Source organism: Podarcis bocagei, assembly GCF_964188305.1.
Source record: "Podarcis bocagei genome assembly, chromosome: 9".
In the NCBI taxonomy this organism is placed as follows: Eukaryota; Metazoa; Chordata; class Lepidosauria; order Squamata; family Lacertidae; genus Podarcis; species Podarcis bocagei.
In genome coordinates, this window is record NC_138134.1 from 58,206,957 (window position 1) to 58,229,532 (window position 22,576).

At 43.0% G+C, this 22,576-nt stretch overlaps 1 protein-coding gene across 6 annotated transcripts; it reads left to right on the forward strand.

Annotated features, from left to right (window-relative positions):
• The first annotated feature begins 46 nt into the window (after positions 1–46).
• Positions 47–22,576, forward strand: LOC308595328 (sodium/hydrogen exchanger 9B2-like). Of its 6 annotated transcripts, none has more exons than XM_081209367.1 (12): positions 47–68; positions 4,479–4,579; positions 5,681–5,822; positions 7,452–7,622; positions 9,038–9,180; positions 10,442–10,569; positions 11,816–11,991; positions 15,243–15,349; positions 16,466–16,615; positions 17,583–17,691; positions 19,168–19,304; positions 20,106–22,576. In XM_081209367.1, exons 2-12 carry the CDS (start codon positions 4,520–4,522, stop codon positions 20,319–20,321), a joined length of 1,539 nt encoding a protein of 512 aa, XP_081065493.1. In that variant the 5' UTR covers positions 47–68; positions 4,479–4,519; the 3' UTR covers positions 20,322–22,576. The 6 variants fall into 6 exon arrangements, with proteins under 6 accessions (XP_081065493.1, XP_081065494.1, XP_081065491.1 ...); XM_081209368.1 differs by lacking the exon at positions 47–68 and adding an exon at positions 103–896; XM_081209365.1 differs by lacking the exon at positions 47–68 and adding an exon at positions 2,487–2,783.

Consider the following 22,576-nt stretch of genomic DNA (forward strand, 5'->3'; position numbering starts at 1 on the left):
CAAGAAAAGCCTATGTACTTTGTCTTTTAGATGGTGCAGTGCGTGTGCTGCAGTACGCATCAGAACAGGTATTCCCCATTCTCACACAAGACAGGATGCCATTTCTTGGTACACTTTCAGTCTATAGTAAATGTAAGCATTAGTACCAGCAAAAATATGTGGGGGCAAAGTATGGAAGGAGGTAATGCTCTAAGTCAGAGCTTTACAAACCCTGTGCCGCAACATGTTACTGTGTCAGCTGCAGTGTGTAGGTGTATCATGTGAATGCTCTCCAGTCTCCTCCCAGGACTGGAAAGAGGTTAGTTTAACCTCTGATTTGCTAGTAAAACTGAATTATTGTGCCACAAAATGTCTAAAAAGTGTGTCGCCAAAATGAAAAGTTTGGAAACCTCTGTTCTAAGTATTAAAAAAACTGATTGACAGGATTACAAGTCATGTAAGGGCAGTGTGGAAGAAAAATCAAGTCTTGATGAGGGCAAAGTCTGCTCAAGACTCTGTTTGTTAAGACAAGGCAGTTGCGATGGAGAAGACCTCATCACCAGCCCGACTCTCCTCTGAGCTGATCAGTGGGGTGTTCTGCTGACGTACAGAGCTTAACAGCTTTTATTGGGGTGGCAACGTTCTCACAACCTGATTAATGAGAGACCACAAGTTAGCTTTGAAAGGAAAAGCACAGGAAAACTGCATTTGTGGGTCAAATCCCCTCAATCATTTCATCCTGGAAGACCTGCTCCCTGCCTTGCATACCTTCTCCCACTTGGCCTGGGAGGGCAGCGCACTGACTCCATCTACAAAAGCTGATGCAGCTGAAGAGACCAGAGATAGTCTTGATAGTCTCTCAGTTCAGACCCAGGTCATTGAACCTGAGCTTCCACAGCTGCTGGCAGCAGCAGCAGGTATGTTCTGTGCTTATGAGAATATTTTATTCTCTAGCTAATTATGCTGTTCTAAATGGGGATTTTATATTTGGCTTCCTTTAGTGATATTTTATTTTGAAATGTTTTAAGATTTATTTTTCTTAACTTTTCTACATTGAATGTGCATTCTGTAGTTGACCACTTTAGCAATGTTTTATTTTGAAATCTTTTAAGATAATAGTTTAGTTTCTTGTTGATTATGTTGCTTTGAATGAATACTTTATATTTGACTTACTTCAGTTATGTTTTATTCTGGCTTGTTTTATTCAGTCTTTTAATGTAGGTTGTGAACCACTTTGAGATCCCCCCCCCCTTGAAAATATAAAGTGGTATAGAAAATAAATGAGTCATAATAATAATAATGTTCCTTTCACATTTTAATCTTTTAAGCCCCTCACCCTCCTTCATGCTGACACTTTTTTTACACTCTAGGGAGACATGGCCTTAAGATACAAACAGTCTCAGACCTTGCAGACCCCAGACCCATACATTCAGCAAGGACTAATGAAATAAATGGTGTTCTGTGATAGATAGAGATAGATAGATAGATAGATAGATAGATAGATAGATAGATAGATAGATAGATAGATATTTGTAAAGATCTGTATTTTGGAAAATATTACTGTTCAAGAGGAAAAATAATTTGCAACAATATAATTTTTACCCTTATGTCTATGTGTATTTGGTATAATATTTTTATAACAACTTTTTATTTGAAGAAGATATGTTTCACATTTTACAAATTCTGTATTTTATAAACAAAACAAAACAAATACCCCACCCCAAAAAATCCTGTTAAGAAAATTCAAAAATACAAAATTACCCAAAATAAACATCCCTTTTCTACCCCTTGACAATCTTGTTCTCTGTTGTAGTCATGTGTTGATGGGACTTGAAGTCCAACAACACCTGGAGTACCTACCCCACATTGACTACCTATCCCATATCACTGGGCAGCACACCTGGAGCCCTCCAGCATTCCCAGGTGAAAATAAGAATGTTCTGCTCTACATCAGTATCACTGCTAGTGAGTTGTATTTATTGATTTAGGGTTTCCCCCCTCCCCAGGCTTTAGGGGTATGCGTACACCTGCATCCCCCCAGAAAAAAGCACTGTACACACACACACACACACACACACACACACACACACACACACGTGTGTGTGTGTGTCCGTCCAATTATATTCTAAGTTTTCAAGTTCTTGATGCAGTTAAGCACTTTGATCGTTAATGACGGCTGGCTTATTTTAGATATAATGTGTAAAACATGCAAACAATTATAGAATATATAGCTTTAAAGCTGGAAAAAAGGGAAGTAGAAACTCAATGTATTGCTGTGTGAAAGTGGCTTCAGATAATCTTCAATGCCCCTTTGTGGGTGCAGCAGTCCAAGCCAACTGCTTGTTGGTTTCCTTTGTAAACAACAAAAAAGCGAATTCCCGCCATGCTCTCCACACAAACAGCTGAGGGGAATGCTCCTCCCGGTTGCCAGTTAGCTTTCTCTCCCGCTGCCTGGCGCTCTTTCTCCAGGTTCTCTTTCCTTCCGGAAGGTCAGGAGCGACCGTTAATCAAGCGGAATGTTGGAGAGGATGGGATTTAATCCACGCCATCTTGGTTTCCATGGCTTGACAGAGGGTTGGTGAAGTCCCTGGAGAGAAATGGTCGTCTCAGAGCCAGCCTGGCAATCTGCCGCTGAAACCTAGCTTGAGGGACAGAGGTTGACTCTTCAAGGCTGCCCTCCTGGCCTGGCCACTGGAAGGTGTAAATCGGCCTCAGCCACCTCGGTGGTCAGCTATTCTGGGCCCTCTGTCTCTTCTTGCCCTCCATGGGTGAGCAGCGGCTTCTGTGTGACTTTCCGAAGACAGGTAGGGATTTATCCCTGAGGGCCGGCATGTGCGCTTACATTGATCCGCCGTTGAACCGGCCCACATTTGTTCAGCCAAGCTGCTTGAGATGGAAAATGTATTGCAGCTTGGCCCAGTTAATGGTTTCTTAAACCCTACTGGGTTCACTGGAAGTTACTCCCATGTAAGTCAGTGCAGAGGTGACTGAGCGCTACAGCCTGTGCTTTTTTCTGGGGATATGCCGGGGTACACATACCCCTAAACATTTTGTGAATCTAAGTTTAGCTTCATTGAGGGGCAGTATTTCAATATGAGTAGGAAAATGAGAGGACCCCTAAACATTTTTTTAGAAAAAAAGCACTGGCTACAGCCCAATCCCAAGCATGTTTACTTGGAAGTAAGGCCCACTGATTTACACACCCTAGTAAGTGTCTTAAGGGTTGTTGCAGCCTTAGTCTTGGTGAGCAAGTGTTTAGGAGGTGATCTTGATATGAAGCTTTTGAAAAGCTGTTTACAATTTTTATCCCCTCTTACCCAGGGTTCATGTTTCCTTTGGAAATGAGGCACAGCGGAGACTGTGGTATAATTATGATATATGGCTTATTTACACACACACACACACACACACACACACACACACACACAACCTGAGCCTACGATAGAGAGGTTCAAAACATTGCCCTCCAAGAGCGTCTATTCTCTCCCATTGCTGCAGCCTCTGATTCAAAACAGGCAATTCACATTGTACTCTGGGCCCCTTCTCCAGCTTGCTAAGTGTAACAGACTGACACCTTTTTCACATTGATCACAACGCAGCCAACTGAAAGCCTAAAATGTCCCAACAAAAACTCTAGCACTGTCTTCTAATGTTCTCAGAGCTCAGAGAGAGGCTCCTTGCATTTGCTGGCTGGCACAGAGTCTTTGCTTTGCTAATAACCCATCTCCCCTTGTTCTCTGCAATTGGCCCATCTTTTAGGCAATCTTTTGAACATGGGGAGCTGAGTCCAGTTATTAAGGGTCTGGCTTCCAGTTTAACTCTCCAAGCATTGATTAAATTCTAACACTTACTAAATACAAGAGTTGTGGGTGTCTTGCACCTACAAACCCTGGCACCCACAAGCTCATAACAATATCAGGGTTGCCATATTTCAAAAAGTGAAAAGCTGGACAGAAAAGTTGTTGAGCTTACGGCTGCAATATTCCAGATATGCCCAGGAAATTTTGGGCGTATGGCAACCCTAAGCAATATACACCAGGGTTGCTAGAGGTGTTCTCATTCTTGCCATAGTTCTAAACAAAGCAAAAACATTTGGCCCCTCCACCTTGCCAAACCACAACTATAACTTTTCATTGATTTTAGCACCTTAAGGTCATCATTGCTGCTCAAGCTTTGACGGCTAAGTACAAGAGTTCATGCAACTTCAAACACATACTTGATGCTCAGGCAGAAACTGGAGTATTGCTGTGTAACCTGCCTATTGTAGCACTGTATGAACTTGCACAGACATTTGCAGAAGAGCACTGACATTGTTTTTCCTTCTACCCTTGGTTCATTGGATCGAAATCCACAGTAATTTAGCAAGTAACCCTGTGGTTGGGAAGCTGAGTGTTTAAATATTAATAGAAAGAAATCCCAATGCTGTTGGGAGTGGGGGGAAACCCATTTAAATCAGGTAGAATATATGGCACCTGAAATACATTTTGTTTAAATCATAGGTTGGTCAGCATGTCGGAGGATGTTGTGAAGAACAGCAAGGATGGGGGGATATTGGTCTTTGCAGACCAATAAGGTTGATTCCGAGCCCGAAATAGCTCAGGTATTTGTCAATTACATGTTTTATAAATATATTGACAGTTTGGGTCAAAAATGACACCCCCCCCATGAAGTATTTACCTATTTTTTAGTCAAATCGCCAAAAAACAAACCCTAGACATTTTAGCCGCTATCTGACAATTCCGCCAGGATGCCATAGCGAATCCTAGCTATGTCCAGGAAATTCCAGACATATGGCAGCCCTAACTAGTGGAGGCTCCTAATGTGTTTTCAGGGTGGTGTTTTTTGTTTGTTTGTTTGTTTGTTTTTTGTTTTTTGTTGTTTTTGTTTTTTTTTGAATATACAGGCTCAGCATAGGTGGATATGCACAGCTTAAGTATGCCCAATAGGGCAGTTCATTAAAAAAAAACTTTTTTAAAAAAAAATGCCTGCTCCAAAGCTCTTATCTTACTGCACTAGAGATTATATAGCTATATCTGAAATTTCATGCATATCAGTTAATATCTTGACCCTGCTCCACTGAACTGAAATTTCAGCCCTCACAGCATAGGAAAATGGCCAAGTAAACAGCTATTTTTGTGGAGGAGGGTCAAGATATTAACTGATATGCATGAAATTTCAGATATAGGTATATAATCCCTAGTGCAGTAAGATAAGACCTTTGGCGCAGGCATTTCTTTTTAAAAAAAAAGGTTTTTATGAACCGCCCTATTGCCCAAGAGAGAGGGAAGTCTACTGCCCTACACCTCTCTAGCTCTCTTTTGCCCCTCTCCAGAAAACCTGTCTGCCTCATTTGGCTCATTTTGCAGGCACACACTGCACACCAAGATTATGTCAGCTGGAACGGGGAAAGGTCTTCCTTTGCCCCATTCAAAAGAATTTTAAGAAGACCCAGTTAGTGGGTGAAATCTCACTAACAAAAGATAGCTGTGCCTGGTAACTTTACAAAGGATAATTAAGGAGTGGTCCTTTTGATGTTATTCACCTTGTGATTTCCAAATCCCCAGTCTTGTCACGGTATATCCTCAGAAGTACCGTAAGTCCCATTGAGTTGAGTAGCACTTACTTCTTAGGACTCCGGCATTATTTGGTACGTCAATTGTTGATAATGTGTCATCCTCCGCTCTCCCCTGTTTTAAATCAGGAGGAGATTCTTCCTGTAGAAAATGAAGAGGCAGCGTCACTGAAGGATTTTGAACCGCAGGTGGAAGAGGAGCCACCAGGAAAACTGCGGCAAATATGTATTTTCCCTCCACAAGGCATATTTGCTGAAATAGTAACAAATGGTATGCAAAGGGAATGCAAAAGGGGAAGAGAATACAGCCACCCTTTAGTTTTCTATTGGCTATAATTGTCTTGGTTTCTTTCTTTTAACCTAATCTTAAGGTCCAGGGTTTTATATTTAAAAAGGTATAATATCAGCTGATCAGTGGTGACTCCCCTTTTGGCAAGGGTGGAGAACTCCAGCATGTAACTAATCCCAGTGGAGACTGAAGTCACCGACAATCAGCTGATCCCTTAATTACTGGCTTTTATTCAGACATTACTCTGCTGGCCTATGGAACTGTGAATTCTGCACAGTGTCACAGCTAACAGTACTGGGATTGTTTTCGTGGTCTCTGATTTGTGTGGGGATGTTGACCTCCAACCTCTGATCCACCTCTACAAGGCAGAAACAAACCAGAGGTTTAAGGAAGTTGCAAGGCTAATTATCCCAGGATAATTAATTGTGGGACCTCAAGCACCCTTCAGAGGTGAATTGGCAAGAAACATGTAACATATTTTAACATTTTCATGTGTAGTTCTTTAGCAGGTTTGGCTCAGTTAACCTGCCTGGATATGTTTAGCCACTCGGAGCTCTTTGGAAGAAAATCAGAGTGTGATAAATCAAGTAAAACCTTCAGGAGCCTTAACCAAAACCTTCAGAACGCCACTGAAATTCTTTTGTCTGCTAAACAGACAAGATAACTGATATCCCTTCCATTTTGATCCATCAGCTCTGCAGTTCATTCCTAACTGTTATTGCTTTAATCATTATTGTAAGCTTTTAAGCCTGGTCTTAATGTTCTCTCTTGTAAGTGAACTCCCAAAAGTCTATAATCCTCACTACATTTATGCAGATTTATCTTGAAAGTGGGTCATGACCAAGCACACAAAGAGACACTTTCTCCTGTAATGTGTACAGAATATGACCCAAATAATTTGACCTGCAGAAAACATTATGGTTCATGCCTTGCTGCTGAGTGAAATCTCTAAAGATCCTAGATGAAATGGTCACATAGGGGAAAGTTTTACTATTTATTAATCCATTTATATTATTTGCAATGGTATTTATTGCTTTTGTTTTTTGTTGGAGATAGTATTCATTGCCCAAGAACAAAGAAAGAAGGATAAGTATGGAAGCTCCTCTGTGCCATTGGCTCCCTGTAACTTCCGTTTTCATTTGCCAGAGCTGTGTAGGAAATTGTTCTAAAATTGCATCTTCACTTTCCAGTGCTCCCATTCTGGTGCAGCGGGAAAGAACAGGAGGGGCTGCCAAGAAAAATCCCCGTTCTCAAACAAATAACAGTAACTGGGAGGAGAGCTGAAATATCTCTAAAATCTATTTAGATTGCAGAACAACAATAAAAAAGCAATCACACTCATCTGTGGCCTGGGTTGCATGGTAGCACATTTAGCACCATAGCTGATTTGCAACAGCCCATCATTGTTGACTGCATGACAACAAGCATTTGACAGTAGCTTTAAATAAAGAATCAAATTAAAACATTTTAAAAAACGGCACAGAAAAGTGCATTACTAGCGCAACTTTTGTTTCTTTCATTACTTTAACCAAAAATCAGTTTTCATGAAGCTCTGAAGAACGTAACATGATTTCTGAAGGATGCTAAAGCATTTCTTCCCCTGTTTTCCAGTAGCAGCAGCAGCGCTGATCTGGGCTGTTTTCTGGGCTGTTATAGGCAAGGAATGTCTTCCTGGTGGAAATGTCTTTGGACTTTTGTTCCTCTTCTTTTGTTCTTTACTTGGTGGTAAAATTATGGAGTCCATTAGAATACCTGGCTTCCCTCCACTCCCTCGTCTTTTTGGTAAGTATTGCTTTATCAGGTACCGTGCATCATCTTATTTTTACATAGACCTGGTTTTTTCAATATGACAGCAGAGTTGTCCAAATGTCAATTTAGGCTCCCATTTTATTTATGCATCATTTCAAGAGGTTTCCATTGGAGATCAGTCATAGGCTTATTTCCTTCAGGTAACCGAAATGTTACAAAGGGTATTTCTAGTTTTAAAGAGTTTCTTTGTCCATTTCCCCCCAGTGAGTGATAGAGGACTCTCAAGTGTAAGCAAGATATACAGCATATTTGCATCACCCTACATACGATCCCATCCAGCCAAAAGAGGAAAAGGTGTCAGTCTTGTTAACCCCATTGAATACATGTGCTTAACTACCTCTCAGAGTGAGCTGGACTTGGGTCCCCTGTATTTTGGGCAGGAGAGTGACAAAAGACAAGGAGCTGTTTGTTTAAGAAAAGCTGGTTTCTTAATATGCATATGTAAGTTGCTGTTAGGATCTTTCTTTGTATGTTGATGGTCATATACAGTACCTGTTTCATCAAGTATGTAAGTGTATTAGGGGAGTTTGAATTCCAACTGATGCACAGTAGCATCAGTCCCAGGGATCTCTGTGTCTTGTCAAATAGAAAAAGGAAGAATGGCATCTACCAGTCACTGTCAGTTTAAGATGGAAGGCTGTTTTCCTTCTCCATCTGAGACAGCACAGAGTGGTTGGGGCAGAGAGAATCGTATCTGCATGTCGTCGTCTTCTCTTCTGCGATCACTCGTAGCTGAGTAAAATTGTCTTCTATAAATACAATTTTCACTGTGAGTCCGCAAGTGACTGTGGAGGCCAATTCTGGATCCCCACGTCCTTCCATAGTGGGGACATAGGTTTCCAGGCAGGAGTTAATCACAGTAGTGAGGGTTTGCCAAGCGTGCCTTCCTCCTAGCATGGTTCTCCCTTTTGTCCCGAGTTTGAGCGTCTTCAATTGGAGCACTCGCAGGCCAGTGTTTCCCAGTTGTGAGTGAGATCTCCATGTAAATTAGATAAGTAGATACTGGTTTTTCAGACTTATAAGCAGCCACAGAAAAGGATCTGGGCTGCAGTTCTGGAGAAGGGATCTTTTCACCTGTGCCCACAAAACTGTTTCCTTGACTTAAATTGTTGTTTGGTACAGATTGGAGAAAAGGCATTCATATGCTGCTCTCTTCCCCAGCTGCCTGCAACTGTTACTGGTTTCCAGCAGATTTAAATTGTGAAAGGGTAGAGGGGAAAGGATTCAACCCCTCTCCCCCAGTGATATAGCCCAATCCCAGCCCCATTCCATATTGTTATTCTGGCACACGATTTAACACTGCAGCCACTTCGTCCCATGCTTTCCAAATGTTGCTTGCCAACTGTGATGTCGACAATGAGTGACATGCCTTTCTCTGTTCCATTTAGGGATGCTGCTCGCTGGGTTTCTCATCAGGAATGTCCCGTACACTAGTAAACTAGTCCAGATCAATGTGAAATGGGGAGCTACCATGCGAAACATTGCCCTCTCAATTATCTTGGCTCTTGCTGGTCTTGGCCTCGACCCACAGGTGAAGTATCAAATGGTCCTTAACACATGCAAAATCTTTATGGACACTGAGATGTGTGGCAAAGAGCTTTCCTGGCGACCACACAAAAGCAAAATAAAAGAATGTTGCAGAAAGATTGTCTATTCTTTAAACTCTTCCCAGCTCCAAATATTCACTAGATAATATGCTAGATATAATTTCTCTATCCCACCGCTCTCTAAACATCAGAGACATTTGCAGAACCCAGAAAACAGAGTTGTTACCTAGATGCCAAACCCACAGCTCTTGGATTCAAGCACCATTCTATTTAAATTTTTCATTCCTAAGGAAGAATGAAAACAGATACAGTATTTTTTATTGCGGTTGTAGTGGTATTCTTTGGTACAAAAGTATGGGTTTTTTTGCTCTGGAGCAAGCTCTGGAAAATATTTTGGAACAAGTTTCTTGCAATGCCAATGTACATTGGGGAAAATACATCTGTGAAGGGCAACCAATTGGCTAGCACCAATCCAACACACTTCTACCCCTAATCTCTGTCACTGTTTTTACATAAGTTTCTGAATTTTTTAAGGTGAAGGCTGAGCATCTTACTGAATATAATGGTACCTCGGGTTAAGAACTTAATTCGTTCCGCTTTAGTTAATGGGGCCTCCCGCTGCCGCTGCACGATTTCTGTTCTCATCCTGAAGCAAAGTTCTTAACCCGAGGTACTATTTCTGGGTTAGCAGAGTCTGTAACCTGAAGCATCTGTAACCCGAGGTACCACTGTATTTTGTTACAGCTCCTGATCCACAGACCCTTTTTTTAAAATTAATTACTGTTTTATGTTTTATGAATTACTTCCACTTACGCTCTGCTTGTATATTTGTAAATGAAGGGCATTGCAAGTCTCTAATTCTCTCTCACCCAAAGGGAATTAAAATTAGATAGTGTTGCCTGTGCATGCATTGCTTAAAAAAAGAATGTAGGGGAAACTTACAAGCCCCCTAATTCTTGAAATTAAGGGTGAGGCTTATTGCCAACCCAGTACACAGTTTTCTGGAATGCATATCTGTAATGCACTTTGATGACCTGGGTTCACACTGCAGGAGACGAACTGAAAGGTGTGCGTCTATCTTCATCCTAAACACCTTGAATCCACTTCCAATCTCCTATTATAATGCATTGTATTGTCCCATACAATCAAAGCTGAGTACAGCGAGCAAATCTCAACTGATTTTACGTAACAGTAAAAAAGAAGTTGACAACAGTTTTTTGTTTTTCAATGTGTTTTGTCTTTCAGGCTCTGAATAAGTTGAAAGCGATCTGTTTCAGACTAAGCTTTGGTCCTTGCCTCACGGAAGCCTGTGCAGCAGCTGTCCTGTCTCACTATATCATGAACTTGCCATGGGAATGGGGGTTTATGTTAGGGTAAGAGATAACTCTGCTTTCTCTTGCTTGCAAGCGGTACATATCTTCTAGCAATACCTACAACTGCAACCTTAAACACAGTGCGCAAAGTCCCAAGCCCTGAGGGGATGCGTCGTTTGGGTTCTTTAGTGTTATTAATAAGAATATGCAAGCATGGAATCTCTCCCTTCTCCTGCATTCCATTACCAGTCTGGATAATGAAGGTGCTTGGAGCATTTCATAGAGTGGCAACACTGAGAAACACAGAGAAGACACACTGCCAGGGCCGGGTTTAGGTTTGATGAGGCCCTAAGCTACTGAAGGTAACGGGGCCCTTTATATGTCCAGCTGTCCTTTGTCAACAACAAATTGTCACTGTTTTTTTGTGTTGAATATATGCTATGTGGTAATTTATGGACCTAATAGCAGGCATCCCCAACCTTTGGCCCTCCAGATGTTTTGGACTACAATTCCCATCATCCCTGACCACTGGTCCTGTTAGCTAGGGATCATGGGAGTTGTAGGCCAAAACATCTGGAGGGCCACAGGTTGGGGAAGCCTGACTTAATAGTCATTTGCATATTTTGCCATGCAACCAGTCCATGCAGCGTGTAGGCACCCTATACAGTGGTACTTTGGGTTATGAACTTAATTCGTTCTAGGGGTCCGTTCTTAACCTGAAACTGTTCTTAACCTGAGGTACCACTTTAGCTAATGGGGCCTCCCGCTGCTGCCACACCGCCGCCACACGATTTCTGTTCTCATCCTGAAGCAAAGTTCTTAACCCGAGGTACTATTTCTGGGTTAGTGGAGTCTGTAACCTGAAGCGTCTGTAACCCGAGGTACCACTATTTATAGAAATGAGTAAACTAATGATATTTTAGGGAGCAGACTAGCAGGTGGAGCCCATTACTTACATCATAGGAGCCTACACAACACAAACCACTGTTGCTGTATGTAGGTTTTATTTTATTTGTTTTTTATCTTACATTTTGGAAATGTACATCCAGGTTTTTTTCCCCTTTAACTTTTTTTGGGGACCCCCAAGAGAGTGGGGCCCTAAGCTATAGCTTGTTTAGCTTATACGTAAATCCGGCACTGCACACAGCTGTGTCTTGTGTGCATTGTTGTGATTATAGAGAGAAGGGCAGAGGAGAGAAATTTATTTCCAGAAATTTCTGATACATCATCTTCTGTAAAGTTTTATCTGAAGGAAGCAATGTAATGTTCCCTTCTTTCGCCAAGAGCTAATTTTGTGCCCTTTCAGGTTTGTTCTAGGTGCTGTGTCTCCTGCTATCGTCGTCCTTTCATTGCTGATGTTGCAATCCAGAGGATATGGTGTTGATAAAGGCATTCCTACCTTGGTAATAGCTGCTGCCAGCCTGGATGATATCGTGGCCATTACAGGATTCAACACCTTCTTGGGCATGGCCTTTTCCACAGGTACTGGAGCTACTCCCTAGGAATGAAAAGCCACTGCATGGACCCATTAGGGGGAAAAAACATAGACAGAATTGGGAGGCTGAATGCAGTGCTATTTCTCTTGAGGATGGGAGAAAGCTGACTTCCTTCAGGAAGGCTTCATTGTGATGTGACCTCTTCTCTAACAGAGAATATATGTTGTCAAACAGCTGGGATTGGGAGAAGGCGAATTCCATTCCATTCACGTTAAAGGGGAAATTACTTAATTTGCACTTTCTGAAATGACGCACAGACTGCAACTCGGCCATCCTTCAAACTCCACACAGCTATGAATTTTGCAGTGCAGCTTTCCAGCTAAGTGCTATGCGTGAAAGAGGTAGCAAAAGCAGCACATCGCACGAGACAGCTGCGCTGAACTTTTCTATTTTATGTGGTAGTTCACTACAGAGATGAGTTTTTTGAAGACCTGTTATTGAGTATCCATCCTGAGTTGTTTGCACAAAGCCTGTGTGGCGGGTATAGAGCGTCTGCTGTTTATTAAGCACTCATTTTTATCTCTTCCTGCAGTGGTTATACAATAGCCACTGCTGAGTGAGCACTCATACTAATTTCTTTGCACAGAGATTATACGACTTCCCATCAACTGATTGTGATCCCAGACTTTTTAGTGTGCTTTCCCATCACTTTGCTTACTACAAAAAGTCTGCATTAAAAGAAAGAAAAAGTTGGTTTGTTATGTGAAAACCTAAATTTGCAGGTATGAAGTTGAATACATCCCACAGTATAGTGACAGTCTGGAAGGAACCCAGCATTCTGGTTCTGAGCTGAGTTACACCAGCTTTGTCTTTCCTCCTATATTCATCTTTGCACTTTAGAAACTGTAGAACGATCACAGCAGGTGAGCGCCATTTCTTTTTTTCTTTTACTTCTGCTGTGGTACAGTGGCTGCCACCTGCTGGACAAAGAACCAATTGCAACTCCTGTATAGAATCACTGAATCTTAGAGTTGGAAGGGACCCTAAGGGTCATCTAGTCCAGCCCCCAGGAATGCAGGAACCCATCCATGACAGATGGCCATCCAAACTCTGTTTAAAAACCTCCAAGGAAAGAGAGTCCGCCACCTCTCGTGGGAGTCTGCACAAAGCCTCTCAATTCAGTAGTTGCGTTTTAAAACAAAAACAAAGATCCCTGGAAGACATGCTCTTAACTCTGTCTGCTTTCTATCTTGAAAATACTCTTCAGGACATTTCTTCTCTCTGCGCTCATTTCTCCTCTGGCAACTACTGTGAATGCATGACCTGCTGTCTGTCTGCAGACACTGCAGTCGTCTGCAAGGGATTCCACACGACAGGGCTGATGTTGCCAGCCTTCATGTCTCATTTGCAGACATCTTTATAGTGCAGAGTTGGTCCACCAGCAGGCCTGGTGCCTGAAACCAGCTCCCCGAAAAGCACTTCCTTGGGGATCCTGCCATCTTCCATTCTGTGTACAGTACCAAGCAAGGTGTAGAGCCATGGCTAGGCAAACTAAGGCTCGGGGGCTGGATCCGGCCCAATCGCCTTCTGAATCCGGCCTGTGGACAGTCCGGGAATCAGAGTGTTTTTACATACGGCCTCGGTCCTGTATACCTGAAGGAGCGTCTCCACCCCCATTGTTCAGCCCGGACATTGAGATCCAGCACCGAGGGCCTTCTGGCGGTTCCCTCATTGCAAGACGTGAGGTTACAGGGAACCAGACAGAGGGCCTTCTTGGTAGTGGCGCCCGCCCTGTGGAACGCCCTCCCTTCAAATGTGAAGGAAATAAGCAGCTATCTTCTTTTTAAAAGACATCTGAAGGCAGCCCTGTTTAGGGAAGTTTTAAATATTTAATGCTGTATTATTTATACCCCGCCCATCTGGCTGAGTTTCCCCAGCCACTCTGGGCGGCTTCCAATCAAGTGATTGGAAGCCGCCCAGAGTGGCCGGGGAAACTCAGCCAGATGGGTGGGGTATAAATAATAAATTATTATTATATGAATAGAATGTGCCCTTTTATTTAAAATGCATCTCTGGGTTATTTGTGGGGCATAGGAATTCAATCACTTTCTTTTCTTCAAAATATAGTCCGGCCCCCCCACAAGGTCTGAGGGACAGTGGGCTGGCCCCCTGCTGGAAAAGTTTGCTGACCCCTGGTGTAGACGCTGCTGAGACAGAAGTGTGAACAAGCTGGGAATGTGGGTTTGAAGTGAATTAAAGCTCTGTTGCCATAGTACAACAACTTCACTTTTTTGAAGGACTTTAGGAATGTGAGGAGGGCAGGAAAGGCACTGAAAAGTGTGGGATGAACTATGTGATTTACCTAACAACCCTCCCCCTTAGAAGAACCGTCTCAATGACCAATTTGCAAGTGGGACTAAAAATAAACTGTGGGGGGAAAAACAATATGAGTTAAAGGTTTTATTCTGTGAAAGATTTGGAAAGAAGAGAGGCTCTCTTTGTGACGCAGTAAGAAATGTGATCCGACATGGACAGGCAGACCTTTGTTGCATGATATATGGTCTTAGGGAGGGTGAGCCGTAGATCTGTTATCAGGTTGGGAAAGGGCTATTACCCTCCTGGAGAGACTAATTTACGATGCAGTGGGTCTGGAAAGTTAATGAGCGGACATTTAGACTGTATTTCATCGGAATGGAACAAGATGGCGAATGCCTGCTCGAACGGAACGCCTGGACTATTGGATTTATCTAGGAGAGAGCATTATAAAGTCCACACAAAAATATAAATAAGACTGTTTCTTTCAATCCACTTGTGGAGAGAACTCGGAGGTGACTGAAAAGGAAAATGAGTAACGACAAGGAGTTGAGAAGATGGGACTGAAAACATCATTGTAAACATGAAAGCAGCAGAAGATAGATGATTGGACTCCTGCCGATCGTGAAGCATGGGTACCCCCCACAAAAATTTATAATTTGGAAAATATTTGGATTTTATGATGTGTATTGTTATAATTTGGATTAATTGGTATGATAGGTTTAATTTGGTAAATGGAAACTTAATAAAAATTATTTAAAAAAGAAAAGAAAAGTGTGGGATAAACTAATGATTAATGGGAATAATATAACCACTGCTCAAGCAAATAAGGATTAATACTCATTGCTGTATAACTACAAACAAATTAGAACTCATGCTCAGTAAAGGCCAGACATAATCTATCCCCTGCATAAACTTTATGCAAGCAAAGCAGGAAAATGAAAATCTGTGTTTACACCCTTTTCTTCTGTTGCGTCCAAAAAGGCTCTGTCTTCAGGAGTATCCTCCGTGGTTTAATAGAAGTTGTAATCGGCGCAGGAGCTGGTGGCCTTCTGGGAATTTTTATTTGGTTCTTTCCAAGCAAGGATCAGGTAAGAAAGGAAGCTGCTGGAAAGTTTCAGCCTTGCATCTCATCAAGGGGATGTGGTAAGGGAATGATGCAAAAGACACTATCCATGTCCTAGTTTATAACTGTTGAGAATGTGATCCAGAGATTGTCAGCGTTACAAAATCACTCTTTCCCAAAGATGTGAATCCAGTGTATTTTATTGGCATTCTTTTTCCTGGAGCCAGTAGTGTGTAACTTATGTAGATATCAGATTTTTCACTGTGGCATAGACTGCACAGTGCCTGCGTGGTTGCCAAGAGGCAGAGATGAGTCCAGCTAGTGAAGAGGCAAGGGTGTCCTGCCCCTGCTGCTGTGACAAGCTCTCCCTCCCTGGGGGAGGCATGAAGAGGGCAGAGGAGAACTTAGCTTCACTCAGGCATAGTCTCAGATTGCTTGGGGAAACTCTGGAGAGGAGGGGACCTAGGCAGGGATCTTCAGTCTCAGCAACTGCTTCATGGGGGCAAGACCCACCAGAGATGAGTTGCTGTGCTCATTAGGCCTGACACTATTGTGAAGGTCCTGTTTTTGCTAATAAAGAGTTAATTCCAACTTGCTCAGTGTGATTTACTGCTGCCTCACTCCTGTCACCACATTTTATTGGATGCCAGGATGTGATACCCTTTCTCACTCCCTTCTGTTTTAAACAGAGCAGCAGGGAATGATGAAAGTGTATTTTCCCATTGATGATGGGGCAGTGTGCCCATGGGGTTTTGTGGTCTTATCTCTTTTCCTGTTCTTTTGAGTGTGGCAGCCATTTTGTGTTATGCCACGCCTCCATGAGAGCCTTTTGTGACAGGTGCCCCTGGTACTTTCTCAAAATCCCAGAGATGCCCAACCGACTCCAAACGTTTGGTGGGCCCAGACTGGGGTCATTTGTTCCCCTTCAGATTTAAACCTGCTCTACATGCAGGAGAAGTTTTGACCTTCGTGGCTCTGTTAGGGGGATGAGGATCTTTCTGCCATTGCTGATCTTGTCCTAAACAGAGGACTCATTTGTAGATTTTAAATTAACATTATGATTCCATCAATTTAGGGCAGTTTCTTAGTAATGCTATAGTAATATTTTAAATATACTTTCTATTTTCTTCCCTGGTCTTAGGCATATGTTGTGTGGAAGAGAGCATTCTTTCTGTTGGGTCTCTCTGCGTTTACTCTTTTGAGCTGCAAGCATTTTGGCTTTCCTGGATCTGGAGGCCTCTGCACAATTGTCTTGTCATTTCTGGCTGGGCTGAGATGGTCTGTGGAGAAGGTGAGCATTCTGCAAACATAATGTTGTTGTTTAGTTGTTTAGTCGTGCCCGACTCTTCATGACCCCATGGACCAGCACACCAAGCACTCCTGTTTTTGCAAACATGATAATAATAATAATAATAATAATAATAATAATAATAATAATAATATTTTTTTTATTTTTACCCCGCCCATCTGGCTGGATTTCCCCAGCCACTCTGGGCGGCTTCCAACAAAGACCAAAAATACATTAAAATATCACACATTAAAAGCTTCCCTGAACAGGGCTGCCTTCAGATGTCTTCTGAATGTCAGGTAGTTGTTTATCTCTTTGACATCTGATGGGAGGACGTTCCATAGGGCAGGCATCACTACCGAGAAGGCCCTCTGCCTGGTTCCCTGTAGCTTTGCTTCTCACAATGAGGGAACCGCCAAAAGGCCCTTGGCGCTGGACCTCAGCGTCCGGGCAGAACGATGGGATGGAGACGCTCCTTCAGGTATACTGGACCGAGGCCGTTTAAAGCCAAGAACTCAGGAACAGATTTATGTGAAGGAGAGAACTCAAGTTGGACTGCTTTACAGTAGCACCCTGGGCTCCTTTAGCATCAAGGGCAAGAGAGAAATGTAATACTATGAATGACAACAACTACAACTACACAATAAGCTAGTTATTCATAGCTTCAACTGAATAGAAGTTAATTTTTTTTAGAAGTTTGGGGGAAATGGATACAAATTGAAAAGTGGTCTCTTAAACAAAATTAATGTTGGGCACTTGATCAATTACACGGCTAGTTTGTGGAGGAAAGAATTCCAGAATCCACAGCTGGTCAGCACCTGTATTGATCAGGACCAAACAACATGCCGCAGAATAATATATTATGCTATGTAATTGCTTGTTACATTAAAAATTGTTATATTTTAAAAATCTAATAAAAAAGAATAATACTAGTTCTTGTAACACTTTGTGTTCACTCTTTGTTTTGCAGAAAGCAGTGGAAGAGATTGTTAGAATTGCCTGGCAATTTTTCCAACCCTTTCTGTTTGGTTTAATCGGAGCTGAAATATCCGTTGTCTCTCTTGGACCAAAAATGGTTGGTAAGTCTGCTAACCTGTGGCGGCAGGGGTGCCAGCTTGAATAAGACATTGCGGGAGGAGGGGCAGGTAAGCCCCGTCCTGCATAATCGATCACATGATGCGACACACACACGCACACCATTTGAATGACAATGCCCATCAAGTTGTGGGGGGCCCGGCCCCCTCAAATATTTTATTAGGGCCTCAGCCTCTAGGAGTTGGCTCCTATGCACTGATGAGTGGGGCTATATTTCCTTAAAAAGGTAAAGGACCCCTGACACTTAAGTCCAGTCACAGACGACTCTGGGGTTGCAGCGCTCATCTTGCTTTTCTAGCCAAGGGAGCCATCATTTGTCCCCAGACAGTTTTTCCGGGTCATGTGGCCAGCATGACTAAGCTGCTTCTGGCGAAACCAGAGCAGCTCACGGAAGCGCCATTTACCTTCCTGCCAGAGCAGTACCTATTTCTCTACTTGCACTCTGATGTGCTTTTGAACTGCTAGGTTGGCAGGAGCAGGGACTGAGCAACGGGAGCATCGCAGGGATTCAAACTGCCGACCTTCTGATCGGCAAGCCCAAGAGGCTCAGTGGTTTAGACCACAGCGCCACCCACGTCCCTTAGAGGACAGCTAATGGAGCATCTCCTCCAAAGCTTGAACAAGCATGCATTTCCATAAGTGAATGGGCAGAGCAATGCCCCGGAGAGAACCGAGCAGAGGGTCAACTGCTGCATCCCAGTCCCTACTGCTTGTGTTAATCACAGCAGAAGGTGGCAGGATGGAGAGGCTTCTTACCCATTTTTCACTGTGGCAGCTTGAAATATACTCGGAGTCCTGTTGTGATTTCATGCTCTTTATTTCAGCTTGTAAAACAGTGATTGAATTGCCTCCCAAACCTCAAGCTTTTATATACATTATTTATAAAATGAGTCCCATCTGATTGGCTGATTCTGCTTCCCTCCTGGAGCCTGATTGGTCTTTTCCTGCAGGCCAATCAGTTGTTGCATTCTACGATCCTACCAGCCTAACAGGCTGATTATGGTAACTTCCTCCTGTAGCCTGATTGGTCTTTTCCTGCAAGCCAACCGGTTGTTGCATTCTAGGATACTACATGCCTATTGTTCTGGGATCCATAACACAGCTCCAGGTTGGTGCAACACAATAGTGGCACTCTCCAATACGATGTGCAGAAGCTGAACCACACAAGCAGCTGAATTTTCTTTTAGCACTGGTGACAGGTCAGTGTCCCTCCAGGGTGTGAGAGCCCCTGGCTAGCTTAGGGGATACATGCAAGTCCAAATGCCCCACACAGTTCTATTCCCTAACATCTTGCAACTGCTCCCCATCGTCTCAGTTGGCCACCTCACTCTCACTTAATGTTAGGGCTTCGTCCTGCTGACACATCACGACTGCTTTTGCCTTTTGTTCCTAATAAGATGAGGATGGGGGCTGATTTCCCCCTGAGAGGAATAATGAAGTATATATCCCTCTGCCTACAGGGTTTTGTATGATCACAATGTGTTTGTCTCTCATGATACGAGTTACTGCTACATTCCTGTTGGTGAGTTTCGCTGGCTTGAACTTCAAAGAGAAAACATTTATCGCGCTGGCATGGATCCCCAAAGCAACTGTCCAGGTAGAGTACGCCTATATAGGACACCCTGTTTCTTCTGCAGAAAAGATGCTAAATCACCCGCCATGGTGCACTACTCTAGGTGGGAAAGACGTATTGCTTTTGACTCTTGCAAGCAACCTGATAATCAGCTTCCTTACTCCATAGGTTAATTTCTTCCTCTGTCTGAAGTGTTTTCTGTCACAGCACTCTTGGGAGATCACTTTCCCCATGCATGCAGATTTGCCCTCAAAATTGATCTCACTAACAGAAGCCCCTTTTAACTGAAAAATGCATTCCCCTCTGTGGACCCCAAAAGCATTGTTTTAACTTGGGGAGATGCCATTTTGCTTCCTAATACACAAATTCAGCAACCCAGTGAATTATAATGGTGACAATACTGATAACTTGACCCATACAGCAGCGACAGCCCAGGCCTCCCATTTTGCAAGTCAGAAGCTGGTTATCATTTCACCACAAGCTGGATTGAGCCCCAGGGTCTCCAAATTTAAGAAGGGCCACAGTGAACTGCGATTGTAAGGCTATTCAAATCGGGCTCCTGTAAGTCCTGAACTGGCCAAATGAAAGAATCCTGCTTGGACTCTAATATTAGTTGATGAAGTCCATGGAGCGAAAGGGGTTTCCTTTCCCTCGCAACCGCAGCAGCACTGTCTGTTCAGGAAGGCCCCCTCTAATTCTCCAGAAAGGCTTCTTTGTGGGGTGCAGGTAGCTTCAGAGAGGGGGACACGCGGACAGGAAACTTTCCTTCTGTGAATATAACATGTGATCCAATTCAATGTCCTTTCCACCCCTCCTTCCCTGCAGGCTGCAATTGGTTCTGTTGGTTTAGATACAGCCCGAGAGCTGAAGGACCCAGTCCTAGAACATTATGGCCTGACCATCTTGACAATAGCTTTCCTGGCAATCCTGTTCACAGCTCCAACTGGGGCTCTGATCATTGGCCTGGCAGGACCCAAACTCCTTCACAAGACTGACATGGGTGATGAAGAAGATGGGGGGAAAGCATCTTCGCCAATATAGGGAAGTGTCAGGGAATACCTAAATCGGAACTCCAGGCTTCCAAGAAATCACAGTGCCCTATAGTGGCATACAGTTGTCTGAAATCCCATGTGGAATGCATTGTAGGTCCTGCTAAAACAGCAACCCAAGTAGAGGAGAATATAGTTACATTAAATCAGCATCCAGGTGTCCTTCGTCCTTCACACAGGAATTTTGGATGACCGCAGCCACAAGTGGAGTAGATCAGTGGCCTGGTTCAAAGAGACAAATGCCAGCAGGGCACGAGAAAGCATTTAGGGTGGCTCCATGAAGTGTCGCTGGAAGTTTATTCAGTGGTCTCAGCAGAAAGACATGCCAGAAGCACCAATCCCATCAGTAAATAATCAAGAGAAAGTTCATAGACTTTACAACCGATGGTCAAAGCTCCCAATGGCTTTTCCAGTAGCCAAAGGCAGTTATGTTCTGGCAATAGATATGCAGTCTTTGGGACCATCCAGGGAGAGTGATGTTACAAATATTGTAACGGTGCAGTGGACAGTTGTGGATTTTGCACATGGAACAAAGAAAGTTCATCAAAGTTTGTCCATGTATTAGATACTAATCTGGCTGGTCTGGCATTGCAAAGATTCATATTGTCCGCCATCGTTTCCCCATCTACACGTTATAACGTTAAAACAGCAACAACAACCCAGCGAAAGTAGTAGCTTCAGAGCAGCCTGCAGCAATACATCGGCCTCTTTGACCTAATGGGTTGAACTGGATCCAGGAAGAACTACTGGAGTCTTTTTGGCTTCTTATGAATATACTGGCAGAGGAGAGGAGAATGAGGAGGGCAGCAGGAAATGACTGCTATTGGATGAAGGATGTGTGATCCTGCTGGGATGAATACGGAGTATTTTTTAAAGCTTTTACAGTTGCTGGCAATCACACATATATGTGTGTTCTGTAAAACGAAAGGGTTGCTGAAGTTCCAGAGGATACATGAGTTTTAGGACTCCAAAAACTAGATACTAGCAAAACTTGAGTCAAGAGCTACACGTGAACCTTAGAATACTGCCTCCAATTTCACAAGTGTGGGGAGTATATTACTTTAAAGATTTTGCAGATCCATACATATGTCATTTAGGAAAACCTTTTTTTTCCATACTTTGTTTCTCCATACCCATGAATATTGCATGTGGGGGGGGTTGTGTTTTTTTAAAGAGCAATGTTGGGCATGGGTTAGAAAGAAATTGTGGTTTCCCCCCAACCCTTGAAACTCAGTGGTGATGAAGTCATTGCTTCATAAGATGCTGCAATTCCTTTGAAAACTATTGAGGGCATTGTACTACCTAAACAAAACTGCTCACAAATCCTCCAGTACACCCAGTTTGTTTGGTGTGTTTTTTTAAATGGGTGCTGGTTTGTAATGCTTGCAGTTTTTTTGCTGACTGCTTTTTAAAAACAAAACACCAGAGGATCTTTAATGCAGATCAGGTGAGTGTGGAAAGCTGTATTATCTGCATTTTTATCGCTTGTGGCAAAAGCAGTGCTTTTAAAACTGTTGTATGGAGGAGTGCAGGAGTGTCAAATAGCATAAGATAGCCCCCTGCATCGCATTGCTAATCATATGATTTTAAGGGGAAAGTTTTAAAATGCAACTTTCCCTTATCCCTAGCTTTGATTTCCACTACAAATACTCAAGGGTGATAATATTGGCATAGTGTACTGAGAGCTGCCATCTGTTGGGAAAGAGAAACAGAATGCTTAAAAATATGCACTTTATAGCTTTACTGCGATGTTTCACCAGAGGGAGCAAAAGGCTCAGACATGCATTGTTTTCCTCCATTTTGGTCTTGGAAGATAGAGTCTGATTCTTTCCTGCACACTCAGATCTGATTTCTACAATAAGTCTTTTAACGTTCCTTGGGTAGACATAAGAGTTATTTTTTTACAACAACGACAAATGTCCAGTAGTCATTTTCTAAAACCAGAGCCGAAAGCCACCTTCCTGCAACCTTTTAACTCTGGCAAGGTGTGAAAAGTACTGTGGAATCAGATTGCTGCATCTGGCTGAGGTTCTGCTGTCAGTCGTACAGAAGGCACCATGTCTCTACAGCAAGCTGAACTCCAGTCCCTTACTTGAAGTGCCTTCCAGGTGCGACTTCCTGAAATGGCAAATTTGCACCCTTTGCTCAACAACAGCAGCAGTTACAACTGGATTTGCTTTCTTTCTAGTGCATGACCACTTTGATACTGGGAAACATTAAAAAAAGAAATAAATGTCAATGACTTTA